This window comes from Betta splendens, chromosome 4, assembly GCF_900634795.4.
Source record: "Betta splendens chromosome 4, fBetSpl5.4, whole genome shotgun sequence".
Lineage (NCBI taxonomy): Eukaryota > Metazoa > Chordata > Actinopteri > Anabantiformes > Osphronemidae > Betta > Betta splendens.
The window spans coordinates 4,948,712-4,964,022 of NC_040884.2; the positions used below are offsets into that span (position 1 = coordinate 4,948,712).

Consider the following 15,311-nt stretch of genomic DNA (forward strand, 5'->3'; position numbering starts at 1 on the left):
TACCTGGAAGATGGCGTACATGATGCAGGTGAGAGGTCGGTTGTTGGAGTACTCGGAAACTGTGAATATGTTGAGGCCCCACTTGTTCAGATCCTCCAGTTCCTTTGACAGCACCTCCTCCTTATCGGTCTTAACACCGAAGCGCGAGATACTGCTGCTGGAGAGCGAGGGCCCATGGGAAACCTTCTTGACCCCGCTGATCTGCGTCATCAGTTGCTGCTTCTGTTGCTTCTTCTTCTCTCTTGTTTTCGATGTTGGGGACGGGATCTCCACCTCATTCTGTTTGTCTGAGGGAGAACAACATGCATACAACAATATGCATCTTAGTAAAAGCTGTGCGCCTGCCTGTGGGACACAGGTGCACTGACACCTGCAGCAGGTTAGTTTCTTTTTTCATTTCCATTGGTTTGTTCATTCATGCTCCCTGTCCTCATTGCTCTCTCTCTCTCTCATTCTCTGAGAGTCTCTAATTTGGGACCCTCTCTCTCCCAGATATCAGCAGGTGGCTCAAATCTCCTGCTCTTTCACCTAATAGTTCAGTTACTGTCAGACAGAGATGGTGTGTCACAGAAACAGTGTAGAAATAATAATAAACAGTTAAAGTGGACATTAATATATTTGTTATAGTCAACCAGGTTCTGGCTGTCAGCATGTACAGTATGTGAGCTGTGCACTCATCTATCAAGTCCTGATTCAGCTCATCGTTGGCCTATCAGCCTTCCCTCATGGAGGGTTAGTCAATTACCCGCTGTAATTCAAATAATCACTTTCACTACCATGCTCTCTCTCACACACACAGTTTCCTCTGCCTTTCTCTCAGTCTTGATCTTTCCTCAGTTCTCCAGAGGTAATTGAGAATGGGCAATTAAGCACTCTGAGGCATGTGCTGCGTGGGAAATAGGGGGAAGAGCAATATTTTGCCCTCTAATTTATTACAAGCTGTCATTGTAACGACTACTCTGATGTCTCTGTGTGTGAGAAGGAGATACGCTGTGAGATGGACAACTTGGCACAGTCCCTTTTAACAAGCATCTATACCTTCTACACTCCTTCTCTTCTGAACTAAAAAAAGCTCTTGTAGTCCTCGCTTTTATGTATATTCCCTGAAACAGGTGTGCTCTATTGCTGGTTGATCAAAGGGAATTATAACAGTGAGCTACAGTATAAGGACAGCTGTGGACATGGAAATTTATATATTCTGAAGCCACATTGCCATAGATGAGAAATCCAGGGATCTGTACTGTATCTACAAAAATTGTACCAGTCAACAGTCTGGATCATTTTTGTCTCAAAAATAAAAGCTGGATATACCAGTAAAACTGTGGATCAAAAAAGGCAAGATCAGGCAAATTCAAGTCATTTCTCTTAAACTGATTGATTGAGGTAAATCATTTAGGTAATATTTGTATCCTCATGTTTATTTGCTCTTTCTTCCCACTGCCAGTAGGGCCCTCCTCATTTTCTTTATCAAAGCACCCGTGATCTAAGTCTGGATTCTCTGGATAGTGAGAGGGGGAGGGAGAGTTAGAGGGACAACAAGGTGTCCCTGCTGACAAAGATGCATTAAGACAGGGATGAGTCACACAATCTGCTGAGAACATCTCACTGCCAGCGAAGGGGGTTCCTCTGTACCTCTAGATTCTCCCTCACTGCAGTCAGCCACCTCCCTCCCTCCTCTCCCTCTCTGAGGCGGTGCTACAACACTACACCAGATCAGGATTCCAGTCGCATTTGAAAGCTGATTGGCATAAAAATACCCCTAAGTCATTCAATTTGTCTGGGATGTATTGTTAATTCATCTATATGATCTCTGACTCACCTGTACAGTACCTGTAGCTCTCTGCTCTCTGATCTGTTCTTTATTAACACAATAAATGTCTGCTGTAGCAAACAACAAAATCTAAATATTATAAATCTACTGCTAGTGTTATCTTATTCCTATGAAGACTATTAGCAGAGATTAATGAAATTATTTTACAGGTAACAGTAATCAAAGTGGTGTTTCTAATAATGTTACAAAGACACATATTTAGCAATTGTTTTCTATTCTCAGACATGCAGAATGCTCAGCCCACGCTAGCACCTTCACTTCCAATCCTCTTCCTCCAATTCGGTTACCAAGCTACTGTAATTTGTCAGCTACATTACACTTCTTTTTAGTATCTGAACAACTTTACTACTGTTTATTCATGATAAAATACTTGTTTTAATGTACAGTGTTTTACCCAAATTGTGGTTGTTGAACAATATGAGTCTGATGCCATGAACATGTAGACAATGCTTAATGGCGCAGTGTTTTATGGTACGCCCCCACAGTGAAAGCCTGCCAGAGCAACTTGCTCACCTTCAGATCAGACAAAAAACACTGCCGAAAAACCAAAGGAGGGTATTCCTGTGAGCCACCAAATGTATGTTTATATACGTACACTGTTGTGTGCATTTTTGATTACCATAACTATTATTTAGCAGTGAATGAAGGTGGGTTATAAATGAAATAATGGGTAATTTGTTTTATTTTTTGTCTCTTTGTTCTTTAGGTGCATGTACAAAAAAGAAATTTACCTAAGAAAGTGTTGGAGATGAATTCGGAAACCTGATTCCCAGACCGACTCATCTCCGATAGGTGCGTCAACTCCCGATTCAACATTCTCTTGAACTGCAAATGAGAGAGGAGAGAGAAACAATATACAGTCAGTTCCCACTGAAGGGAAAACCTGGAAAAAATGAGGGCACAAGGGTCCATGGAAAATACAGCAGTTTTCCTTCAGCAGCTCAGGGTTATTATTTAATTACAGCCTACAATCAGATGGGGAGGGGGCATCTTATTTTCTCCTCCATTGTCCCTGAAATTAATTAAGCTAAGGATCATTATTGCGTTACCAGTGGGGAGGCCATCACCCTTCAATTCAACCCCTGAAACCAATTTTACAGATTTATTACGTTTAATCACATTTCCAAGCTTATTTACCAGTTCTAGTTGTGTCACTGTGCAAGAATGTCAATGAGAAAATCAACACCCTGCTCTATTCATTTGATAATTTCATGTAATTTAGCATCTTAAAATACATTAAAGATAAGGGAGACAGATGCTTCTGAAAGTACACAGAGACCCAGGCACTGCAGTAGCATCTATTTATGAGACACTGATGCAAGTGCGTGTACACACACATTAACACACATACAGACACACAGCTCTGCAGAGGGCTCAAGATGGAGCCTGAGCCACAAAACACTGTTCTGTCAGACACCCCCCAAATCCTCCACCACCACCACCATGATGGAAATATATTTTTTGGTATAATCAGGATAGCACAGTGTCCATAAAAGCTCTAAAAAACAATTGGTATTATGAAAATGTCAGCTTTCGTTAGAAATAGCATAATATACAACAGCATCACCGCAGACAGGTTTGGGGAACGAGTGCGGTATCCCAACAAGCGACGTAGATAAGCGCCACGCACCTTAATGTAACCCCAAGACACAGACAGCAGGTAATTGGCTTCAGGCATTTTGGACCCCGTTTTCTCGTTCCTATACAAAGCCAGAACTGTAATCCAACGGAAGAAAAGGATCCAGACGAACAAAATTCTTTCAATGCCAAAAAGGACAAAAATCCCCTCTCCTTGCGCTTTGCTTTTCACCAGCGACAAGAGCGACTCGTTGACGGCTCACTCTCCCTCTCGGCGGCAGAAAGGGGCCAGCTCGGAGTCTCCATGCCCGGGCATTCAGGGCTAGATGTAAGGAAAATTCGGCGGCGTAGCCAGGCTAGGGCGAGGAGGAGGAGATCCAGCGGGTTCAGTAGACGGGCTGGAGCAGCAGCAGCTGGAGCCGCGAGCTGGGGACTCTCAGCACACTGATGAATAATGGAGAAGAAGCGAGGAAGGGAGGAGGGGAAAAAACAGCGATGGAGACAAGAGGAGGATAAGGCGGAGGAGGAGGAGGGAGTGAGGCAGCAATGTTCATCTGACTGGAGGGGGGGTTCCTCCAGTGGATTTGTCTTGCTTCACTGCTCTCACTGCTGTAGCGCTCAGTCTCCCTTTTTTCGTTCCCTCCCTTCCTCTGTCTCTTTTTTCCCCCTGTAGTCTGCCAGCCCCAGCAACATGCTCTATTCAGAACACATGATTTGACAGAAAGTGGGGAGACGGGGTGGGGGGATAATTACAGCTTGGCATTGGTGTATATGTGAAGTTCTTAAGTGATTGATATTTAATATTCCTGATGTAACCAGCAGATACCTCCCATCGCCTCCCGTTCACCTCCTGTGTAGTACCCTCTCAAAGACATTTACACGAGGTCGGCCATTGTGAAGAAATGCGATCGGGCTGCATAGCTATGCCTCTCTCTCCCCTAAAACAAAGCAGGGACGGGGCACGTTTTGAGGAATGTGAGATCAGTATTTCTATCGCCTGCTATCATGTGCTTCTCTTTGAGGCTTTCGTCGTGTCCTGACATCCCTGAGTGCAGTGGCCATTCCAGAATCCTCCTAATCCTGTTCATTATCTCCCTCCCATTGTAATGCTACGCGCTGCCAGGGGATGTGGATATTTTTATGAACGTGAGACACGACCAGAGACTGAGGAAAGGAAAGAAAGAGCAAGATTCGAAAGATGTGCATTTTAACCGTGTTCTTCCAGCCCACAGCATCTCTCTACCTGAGTATGAGTGTCCGTGCCAATTGCCAGAACACCCCAACGCCATGGCAACAGCATCAGACGGGCTGTCTTAGAAGGAGGAGAGGAAAGGCTTCCCCCTTTCTTTCCCAGGCAGACATGTGGTGTAGCTGCTGAGCTGTCACGAGGACACACCACACACGTCGCCCTCACTCGCATCCATCGATGCGCAGACTGATGCAACCCACCCCCACCCTCAGCCCCACTCAGTCTCACGCTCACTCTCCACCACTTACACGTCAATTTCAACACAGTCATCCAGCTCTGCACTGTATGTCCACCTGGCCGGCAGAATCGATGGGGTGTCTTTGGAGCAGGTGTGGATGTAGGGTCACCTGACTTGAATACATCTGGCCAATTTGGCGTTGTTTTTTTTTATTACGTGTATATGAGTTTGGGAACATTTGAGGAAAAGATCAAAGCTTCCCTGTGAGGATTCCGGATTATCCTCCCACAGAGGGAAAGAACCAGAAGCCAGGACGTGGGATGCAGGGAAAGAAAAAAAGAGAGAGAGAGAGAAAAGAGGCTGCTCTTTATATAATACCTCCCTGCATAATATATAAAGAAACCAGAAATAACAGCAGGGGGTGTCTCTCTGCAATGTGTTGCAGAGCTATGCTTTCCCCGAGCCTGAAAAAAATGTAAAAAAAATGTGTGGAAGCACACAGACCAAGCTACAAAGGCTTTTTCTGCTGACACATCACATGTCTATACGTGCATATACGTGAATTTATTGTTCATTCACTAACAGAAGGAGCCTTAAAGCTTATAAATGGAGCCTTTTACCACTTTCTCACATAACACACACAACTTCTCCCTATACATCTTTTTTTGCATTGTGCTTTTTTGCATTTTTTCTCTGAACCTTTTCCATCTCACATTGTGTCACATTTCACCTCTTGGAGCTCCACGTATCCAGGTCTTAACCTTTTACTCTCTGTGTGCCTGCAGGTGGCTGGGCTGTGGCAGTAGAGAAATGAATGGAGCCTGTGGCATTTCATTGTGTGTGTGCGGAGGGGGGGGGGGCGCTGAGCTCATTCACATGTGGAGAGCACCCAGGCGGACTGGTAGGCGAACACATATCTGATACGAAGCCCTGAGCTTGAGTATTTGCAATAACGCCTTTCCCTTACAGTCAGTACGGGCCGATACATGCTCTGCTGCCGTTATAACCACGTTAGTAGGCATCTGGGATTTTTTTCGTCTAAATTCTTATTTTCTATACTCAAGTTATTGTGAATCATTAGATTTGCCACTAGTGGGCACGACACGCTCAGCCTGCTGTGTTTAGAGTCTAGAGGCTGTGAACTCCTTCACCCTGCAGCGACACAACGTCACTGGAGGTTTCAATTGTCTTTGGTGGTTGCAAACAATTGATTTTTTAGCAAATTTCATTGTGATTTAATATGTGACTTATACTTTACAGAAATGAAAAGCAGTCCATTCACAATGGGTTTAGTCATATTTTTAAGCTACAGTAAGCTTGATTCTTCCAATTCCTAGGAGCTTCAACTAAAAGGGATATGAGCATAAAATGAGGAAATGTAATGCATTTGTAATATTCACCTGTGTTTTCTCTAAGTCTTTAGAAGCATATGTAGCTTTTCACCCCCCCGTATCAAACATGACGCAGGGTGGCATAACTCTGTAAAGATCAGGGAACCTACCTACGTATGAACAATGCGCATGTTGGGTAGAGAGAGATGGACTGACTACCACTCACTTCCTCTGACTCACACACACATGCTAGTTTGTGTCTGCATGAGAAAGCGTGTATTCATATTCTGTGAGATGTATTGACAGGCGCCCCTACAGTAACTGAGGGAGAGCGATGCCTCGGCTGAGAGAACGCTCCTGGTTGTTGCCATGAGTCTGCAGCACTTTCTGTCTCACACTGTACCTTGCTCCAAAAATTTGAAACTATATTAAATCAATTACTACACAGTGAATTACTCAAAAGATTACTTAGTTACAGTAAGTTGACATGTAGCACTTGTTAAAAAGAAACAATAGCAAATCTCCTCTTGAGATTTGGGGGATTTGCCCTCTGTTAGACCACAGAGCCTCGACCAACCACTTCACAGCTACGTAACCTCTTCTCCTCAGACGACCTGTTTTCTTAGCCTCTGTCAGAAAGAAGGACACAAAGAACGGTCCCTGACCGGTCTTTTGACCCTGGTACAACGCCGTGCTTAGACACAACACTTGTTATCTCAGTGTACCTCTGATGCCTTCCTCCCAGCCTGATTTTTGCTTAACTCAACATCAAAAATGTCAGTGGAGAGCTTTGGTAGAAATCTCAATTTCTAACAATATTTCAATACAAAATCTACACATAGACTCATGCACAGTGTTGATATCAAAGACAGTAATCCCAAAAAGTGGGCAATGGGTTCTCTAACTACAGTATCAGCACTTTGAGTAAAAGTGAACACAATAAACAACTGTGTTAATTAATGTGTTGATGTGACAATTTGTGTTAATTCCAGTATCGAATGAATGGATGTAAAAGGTTATAGGCACTGCTGCATTTTCCTGCATGTAGTATACCCATGCATGTATAATATGCACTTTTGTAATCACATCTACAGAAAGTGAACATCACATGCGCCTAAAAGCAGGAAAACATGTTCAGTATCCACTAAAGTAAAAAGTATGTAAGTGTTGCTCAGATAGACACTTACTGTACCACAACAGTTAAACACTTACTGAAAAGGTTGTTACACATTTTTTAGGTATTTTTATAACATATATATTTTATAAGAAGCTCACCTTCTTCCAACCATTGAGCTTTCCTAGTTTCCTCTCTTTCTTGTCAAAGCAGCAGGCTCCCATGTTGCTGTCCGTTAACGTGTCGGTCTCAGTCTGACTACAGCATGAGTAAAGGACCCAGCCTTGGCTCTCTGACGCTACGAAACGCCACAACTCTAGTGACTCACTCAGGGCTGCGAGGTCTGACTAGGCTTTACCTCACACCCCGTGTATGTGGAGCAATGACTGTGTGAGAGAGAGGCAGGCCTCTGCCTCATACACACTCCCTCGTGGGGTAGTCCCGCCTTCTGCCTCTCACTCGTTCCCCTCATGCAGCAGCTCACAGCTCTGAGGTCCACACTGTCAATACTGTAGTGATTATAATGGATGGACTGCTACTGTAGCTGTGGGCCTCCCTTCCTCTACAAAACTATAATGTACAGCAGAGTGTAAGTCAATTAATCTAATCGTAACTCTGTTTTGCTTAGAATACCAGATGATCCACAGCCTTGATACAGAAGAATGGTCCAACCAACTAACAGGCCTTGGCCGTTCTACCTTCGTCAGCCGTCAGCAGCACTGAGGACAGTTTACTGTTACGTCCTCTGCACTTCACCTTGGAGGTACCGCAGCAGCTTCTCCTCCAGTTTCACCTCCGTCATACTCATGTGTCATACTCGGTAGCATCCTAAATAATAGTTTCTCCACCCTAAATACAATTGGTAGTGAGGGGTCACATTAGCTGATGTCAGTAAAACCACGTCGGATGTAATGTGCCACATATTACATACAGTATTCATAATACCGGCAGTGGGATCGTATAGATATGAGTGGGATTAACCCTCGTTGTGGATGTCACAGCTACATGGACCCAAACAGACACAGACTGCAGACTAGACAGGCATGTTTGATGGAGGACTTATCAGTATCTTATACACACAAAGTTACGTGTCAGGACACATTTATCCACCTGCCAAAGTCACGTCAGTATAAAAGGCTGTGCTCATTGTGCTTGCTGATAAGATGCATTCAGTCACGTCTGCCCTCTTTTTTATTCTCCAACAGAAATGTAACTAGAATTTTTTAGTCCCTGATTGTACATTTGTTAACATTCTCACAGTGTTGGCCATTAAGTAAAGGAAGTTATCCATACATGATTCCATAGTTGTGACATTTTGGAATTGACACATGGAGGAAGATTCTGAAATCGGTCAACATTTGCAGATAAGTTTTGGCTGTGTCACGCCAGCTCAGGGATTGCGAAAGTGGTAAAATCAAGGCCTCACGTTACATAAGAATAATCATCACATAATCTAAAAAATGAGGGTTGATGTCTGCCAGTAATGTGCACAAACACATTTAGTGTCTTTGGTAAAGTCTGTCCACCTTCTTTCCTCTGCTATATCTGAATTATTGACCGGCTAAATTCCAAACTGTGTTTATTCTGTTATTCAATCATCCTAAATATCATAAGCCAGACCACCTGACTCTGACTAATGGGCCATTGTCAAAATACTGACAGCCAAAGGAACAATAAACATGGCTATTAGCCATCAACCGGGTATGATGCATATTGTCATCTGGCCGAACAGCAGGGGGCCAGGAAGGAGACAGGAAGTGTGTCATTCTGCCCATGGGCCTGCGCTGAGCCCTCACACATGCTTGTCTTACGGGTGTTACTAGAACAGTTGTTTACCTAATGCACCCCACATCCTCTACAGTACCCTAACAACCATCAGCGCAACACATAAGGAATGGAGAACTAGTTGTTTGACAGGAAATATGAAAAGTTGGTCAGGATGCAAAACACTTGTGATTAGTCACATCATCTTTGAACTTATAGGAAACAAGAAAGTATTTAGTGGAGCTTTACTGTACTGTAAGTTGGTTTGGACAGGGGTCAGATTAGAAGCATCCTGTCAGAAGCATGCAAGTGTGGAGGGCCCATGCCAACATGACTTACTGGTACAGACCAACCTGAACTCTGTTGACTCTGCCGAGGTCACACCAAGTTCAGCTCATATAACTCAGGATTCTGAACCAATTGCTGCAACATTTTTTTTTTGGACTCAAGTAAAGCAAAGGTGACATCAGCTGGAGGGGTGTGATGTAAATATGCAGCTGGTCCTACCTTGTTGGAGGCCATGTCACTGACAGAGCGGTAGGTCTGGATGGTCTCCAGCTGGTCCAGACACCAGTCCAGCTCCTCCATCGTCTCCATGGCCAGCTTCTGGTAAGCCTCATCTGTCAACAAGCAGCCAGCACACAGAGACACGGCGTCAGAACAGACGGAGCGCATGGGGCCTGAGCCCTGCCCAGCCACTCCCAGGCGACTTCCACCCACGGGTCCAGTTCGGGGCGCCTGCTGCTGAGGAAGGCAAAAGGCAAGAGGTGTGACCCGACTGCAGCGCTCCTTCATCATGTGGAGGTTTAGCGGTGGAGGCTCGGTGGACTCGCAGCTGTTATCGCGGTAGAGGCGAGTGGAGGAACAGTCATGCTCAACCTTTCTCTTGGTGCATGTGACCCCCCCCCCCACGTTAGGCCCTCAGGTCATTTACATACATCAAACTAGACACACCACCGCAAACAGATGCACTCACGCCACTCAGGAAGCAGACGCCTTTAAATCTACACACACACACAGGCTACATACAGTTTTCTAGCGGTTTAACCGTGGTTTTTTTCTTCCAGCACCACTAAACGCTGAGGCTGGGCGACTGTTGTTTTGGGAGGCAGTGGGGTATGCGATGAGGCGGCTGGGTGGCTTCAGCTGAGACACACTCGCCTGTTGTCCTCGCATTGTGTATACCCTGGGTCTCCTAGCTGCGCGGCACAACATGGCAGCGGGGCATTCGCCGCGGCGACCTTAGCACCGCCGTGTAGAATGTGTCCCCAGCTCTGATCTCCTCACCATCAAAGACGCCAGCCTGTTTGCTCTTCCAAACATGAGAGGCACTCAGCCCACAGCCTGCCCTCGCTCTGACGAGGGACGTGAGGGCGGGAGAGCCAGAGAGTGTGTTTGGATCAACTCTGCGTCTCCAGCGTCTGATGCCGTAACGGCTTACACTCATTCGAGATGTTTCTCTCCACTGTTCCCAACACCTTTTGACTGATTTCTGCACCGTTTAAGCCAAACAGAAGCTTTAAGCTCTGTAACAGCTGAACTCAGCGCTTTAATCGGTTAATAACGGACTTTGTGGTTTTGTTGTGTGATTACAGCAACCGTGACTGCTGGCTTGAGCTCTTAACCCATTTTACCACTGTAAATCTAAAACACGATCTTGGGTCAGGACAAAGGTGTTAGCAAGGCCCGCTTCATGTGGGTCACCACATACCAAGGCTAATCTTCACGTAGGTGCCGGAGCCATTTAAATATAATACTTGTATAACAGTTTTAGTCTGATCTCTGCCCTACTGCAAACAAGCACCAGTGTTTGCTCCAGTCCTGGACCCAGTTTAGCACTCGCAGATAAGGCAAAGTATTGCAGTAAGTGCACAGCTCTGTGCTTCAGATGAATTAATCTTTATTTCTCAACTCAAAACACAACCATGCCAATTTATATTCATATTTATGGTAGTAATAAAAATAATGTTATTAATCTAGTAACAGATAAACATAATGCTTATTTATGTATATTTTGTGTTTGATATTTGGCATGAATGACTGTTGCAGGCATGAGGGACCGTAAGAAACTGCATTCAAAAGCCAAATGTCTGCTAACACACACAGGCCACGATGTAAGAGGGGATTTCCACTGCCTCCAGCCTCACACAAGGACCTTTCTGATCAGACCTACAGCGTGTCCCACAGGGGCAGACAGGAAAACACACACATTCACCAGTGTACTGTATATACATGAGCTGTACTATCTCATTACTGCACACACACACAGACTGCTGTCCAGCTGAGGACGGCAAGACCAGAAGGGATGAGGTCAGCGCGCTCCTTCAGCTGAATATGAAGTTCACGTTAGTTCACTGGCAAAGAGAGAAACCTTATTTCTTAGAGTGGCGATGTTTGTTTTGTGTCAACCACGCGTAACAGCGAAATAGCAAACAGACAACGCTGTGTACATGCACGCAGGCGGTCTAAGCGCTGCTGTGTGGAAATAGATGATGCAACTTGGCAGAAATTAATTCAAACAAGCACAGCGGCATTGACGTCTCCACACGCACACTCAGAGCCACATACAGGCCTGCACAAACAGTATGGAATTAGGTTATTCAAGGGCAAGTGGGCCCTTAAGTCGTCCTGTGTGTGAGTGTCAGTTTCCTGCTTCTGGTGTGACAGTACATTCAACAGAATTGACTGGACCAGAGTCTGCGTGACGCTATGGCAGGTCAGCGGATGTTTTTCCTTCCTTTTCTCTCATAATACTACCCGCTTTTGATTTACTGGCCAGGCAGTTCTTGAGTAAAGCAGCAGCTGATGTGCCACGTTTCTAGAGAACAGGCCGAACCGGCCCGCATGCAATTAGAGGAGCGACTCTTTGACGCAGGCTGATTGGCAGCGGAGTCAGGTTCTTGAATCACAGACAGTGGGGAGAAATTCTTTTCCTGCTTTACAAGAAACCGAGCGAGTTGATCTGAAACCCACCGTGTGGTTACGTAATGCTTCCTAACAAAGACCAGAAATACGAATAGGTTGTAAGGCCTCAATTATGACTTCATAGGGTTGGTTGCAAAACCAAACACTGACAAGAATTAGAAATAAGGGGTAAAAGGTGAGGTGGGCTTAGTGGTTGTAGCATGGTTTGTGGCCCAGGAGCAATTCTGTGCATGTAAGCTGGCTTCTGAGAAGTGGCACCATGACATCATGAGTCTGTGGTTTATTAGTATTTCCTCTGATTTACAAGGAGGCGGAAGACAAATGTCTCAATAGATGGTATTAGAATTTTGTTATTCTGTGGTTGTGAGCTATAAACAGAAAGGAGAGGAATAATGAGTGTGCTCTCTTTTGCAACGGGGGATTAAAACACGCTTCAGCACTTAGTGGAGACATACTGTAACGGGCACATTCACCGCACTGGGACGCAGTATCGGTAAAACATACTGGTGGCTTCTTCATGTGGTGTCCCAGTAGAAGCAGCATTGACCATAATAACACAGATTAAAGGCCTTTATGTGTTGTAATGAGGCAGTAGCTTTAAGCATGTGTTTACAGTCCTGTAAAGGAGTTGGCCTCCTCCTGTGGCTGTGTTTATAATGATAATCATCGCTGGTCAGGGAATAGTGCAGCTACAACCTCTGGAGAACATGTGCATTCCCCTTTTTTATAAAAATGAATCCATGAAAAGAAAAATATGGGCAATAGTGTCTGTGATTGTGGTCCAGATACAGATTTGTGAAGATTAGTGCTGCTTTCAAGACACTTTCCCTTTGTTTTCCAGAAAAACATGACAATTTGTGTCCTCTTACTGTATGATGCTGTCTTACTCTTTAACATTTATTATTGTTAGTGAGGACTATTAGATATTAATAGGTAACAGTCTGATGTGGGGGTGAATGTGCTGGGATGTTCACTCCTGAGATGTTTGGGAATGTTTCCAATTGTGAAACATCTTTTTTATTTATTGTAGACACTTGAACTCCCAGTTGTTTAGAAATGAATTTATTCCCCCTTTTTAGCAATAATTCTTCTTAGCTAAGTGCTGTCTTTCCATCCTGAGGAAATTACTCCAGACCAGTAAACTGCCAAAACTTTAAGGTCTGGACACCTTCTGAAGGTCAACACCTGGCTGCTACTTATCCTCATAAATCCTCTAGAAGCAGCAACAAGTTCTTCTGGCACTGAAAATAAAATGGTGTTGTTTAAACCTTTGAGGGCTTTTGAAGTGCAGGAGCTCATAGAGCTGAACTTGACCCCTTTTCATCCAGCTTCTGCTGTAGGAGCTGTCTCCTCTCAAGCATTAGCACAACAAACATGCCATGAAAGCGCACAGACGAGTGAAGAGGGAACGCCAGCGCTGACCACAGATCCCTAAAGATCCGTGGAACAAAGGTCTGGCCCAGATGGACAGTCAGTGGTGACAGGTCCGTTTCTATGGAAGTCCCCTCTTACACGGTGGTCTGTGTGTGCGTGTGAGTCGTCATTCGGTTGGTCTTGGACCGTCACAGACTGACAGCGCTCAGTGTAAGCGGCTGTAACTGCTGTGTTTGCTGGGCTGCAGTGAATTAAAATGCACGTCTTCTCAGAACAAGGAAGAATTTAAGGGAAAAAAAACATGTGCTGATGTGATTCAGATCAAATCATTTCAACGGCCAACGTTTCATACAGTCAGGAGAATAAAGCAAATGTTTGTGGTTTAATGTGGTTTAAATGTCACTTAAGCAGAGCTACAGTATAGAGTGATTTAGGGTAACGTCTGTGGGCAGAGAACCCACTGGACTCTGTTTAAAGTCTGAGCCACTATCTGCCTGGTCATCGTGTCCCGCTCTGAGGATCTTACATGTTTTGTTTCTGCATCTTCCTCGAGCTGATAAGTGAGTGTAACACCGTCCTGTCCTTGAGCTGCCCGACTCCCGCTCCCATAATCTGGCATTTGTTTTTCCCTGGCTGCTTCCAGACGCTCAGACGCACAGCAACAGGCCAGGCTTTGTCTGCTTCGCTGTACCTGAGGTGAACTCCCACATCTGAAGCCCCAGCGCTGACAGCAGTGAAGCGGCTTCGCTGCCACACTGGCTACTTGTCCGAACCTCGCTTTTCCAGTCAAGCACCGTTACGTAGCTATAGTTACAGCCTCACTGTTGCCTCGGGAGCCGACCTCGCTTCCTGGATGAGAGAAGATTTTCAGGAGAACATTGGGTCAGAATGTAACAACTGGTGCTTCTAGGTCCACTTGACTTTTCTGATTCCTGCCTAAAATAATGATGATAGTATTGTTTATAGAGACTTCCCACAGCCCACATTGTCAAACTGAATTCATCGCCATCATAGTAAGGCTGCAGCATTAAAGGTAGAGGGTCTGTGTGGTGAAGCTCTAAAGGAGAAAAATTAGCCTTCTCTAGAGATCTTGCCAGGTGTGTCAGCTAGAGCTTTCTAAACCAGGGCTCAGATCACTTTTACAGGCCTCCTTTCAAATAATGAGGAAGTAAACAAAATCTACTGTGACCAGACAGGCTCGGATGTCGTGCTTCTTCAGTTTCGTGGCTTTCATGTTTCACTGATGCCAACGAGAAACTGACTTGGTCCGTTTTCCAGCTGTTGTTGTTTCGCGGTTGTCAAGAAAAACACGAGCGTCTCATTAACATGATCTTGACCAAAGCTGGTGCGCAGGCCTTAAAATAGAACAGGCAGGCCGAGTTTACGAGTGGATCGAGGAAAGGCACCCCGGGGGGCTCTCTCCGGGAGGGTTTGTGTTTCCTATGAGACGATCCTCGGATGACCTCAGTGGGGGAGCCTCCTCTCGATGGGGGAGCGGGGGTCCGACCGCACCAGGCCCTCAGCATACTGTACGTGTGTCTGCAGCCCGTGAGCTTCCACGGCCGAGTGAACCCAGTAAAACTACCGGCACTGGTGAGAATGCAGCAAAAGGGACAGATTGTTTGTCCAAACTGGCTAAATGAAACCCTCGGATTAAATCAGGAATAAACACAAGCCCCACCCCCAGCAAACAACTAATAATGCATGTGGCATTCACAGGCTGTCAGAGAAGGAAAACACTGATCTGGATCCCAACTCTGCCAAGCAAATCGGCCACATTACCACAGAGTAATGATTATTTGGCAACCAAACCATGATTTGGCTGTTTTGTGTCTTCGTTGATAACAATCAGGAGGATTTTATTGTCCAACCGAATTTGAAAAGGCTCCTTTCTGTCCTCTCCCACAATGAGGGCACAGTTATGGCAATGGTGGATTTTTTTATTAGGGGGTATTTTCTTCCCAAAT

The 15,311-nt window shown here is 45.2% G+C and overlaps 1 protein-coding gene and 1 long non-coding RNA gene across 11 annotated transcripts in view; one reads left to right on the plus strand and one right to left on the minus strand.

Annotated features, from left to right (window-relative positions):
- The window catches only part of LOC114853332 (uncharacterized), a 39,453-nt gene that overhangs the window by 12,041 nt on the left and 12,101 nt on the right, over positions 1-15,311 (plus strand). For 2 of the 6 annotated variants that reach the window (XR_008694556.1, XR_003785537.3), the window contains 4 exons: positions 2,317-2,408; positions 2,538-2,623; positions 5,622-5,737; positions 7,910-8,578. This is a non-coding gene — a long non-coding RNA (uncharacterized LOC114853332). Of the gene's footprint in view, positions 1-286; positions 2,409-2,537; positions 2,624-5,621; positions 5,738-7,909; positions 8,579-15,311 lie in introns of those variants that run through there. The other 4 variants (XR_008694554.1, XR_008694553.1, XR_008694555.1 and 1 more) reach the window with 4 other exon arrangements.
- pde4ba (phosphodiesterase 4B, cAMP-specific a) overlaps positions 1-15,311 on the minus strand; it is an 83,266-nt gene that overhangs the window by 4,923 nt on the left and 63,032 nt on the right. For 4 of the 5 annotated variants that reach the window (XM_029146580.3, XM_029146585.3, XM_029146582.3 and 1 more), the window contains 3 exons: positions 9,553-9,665; positions 2,563-2,656; positions 4-287 (listed from right to left, as the gene is read on the minus strand). In XM_029146580.3, coding sequence (XP_029002413.1) covers positions 4-287; positions 2,563-2,656; positions 9,553-9,665 — 491 coding nt within the window. Of the gene's footprint in view, positions 1-3; positions 288-2,562; positions 2,657-3,461; positions 3,854-9,552; positions 9,666-15,311 lie in introns of those variants that run through there. The other variant, XM_029146586.3, reaches the window with a different exon arrangement.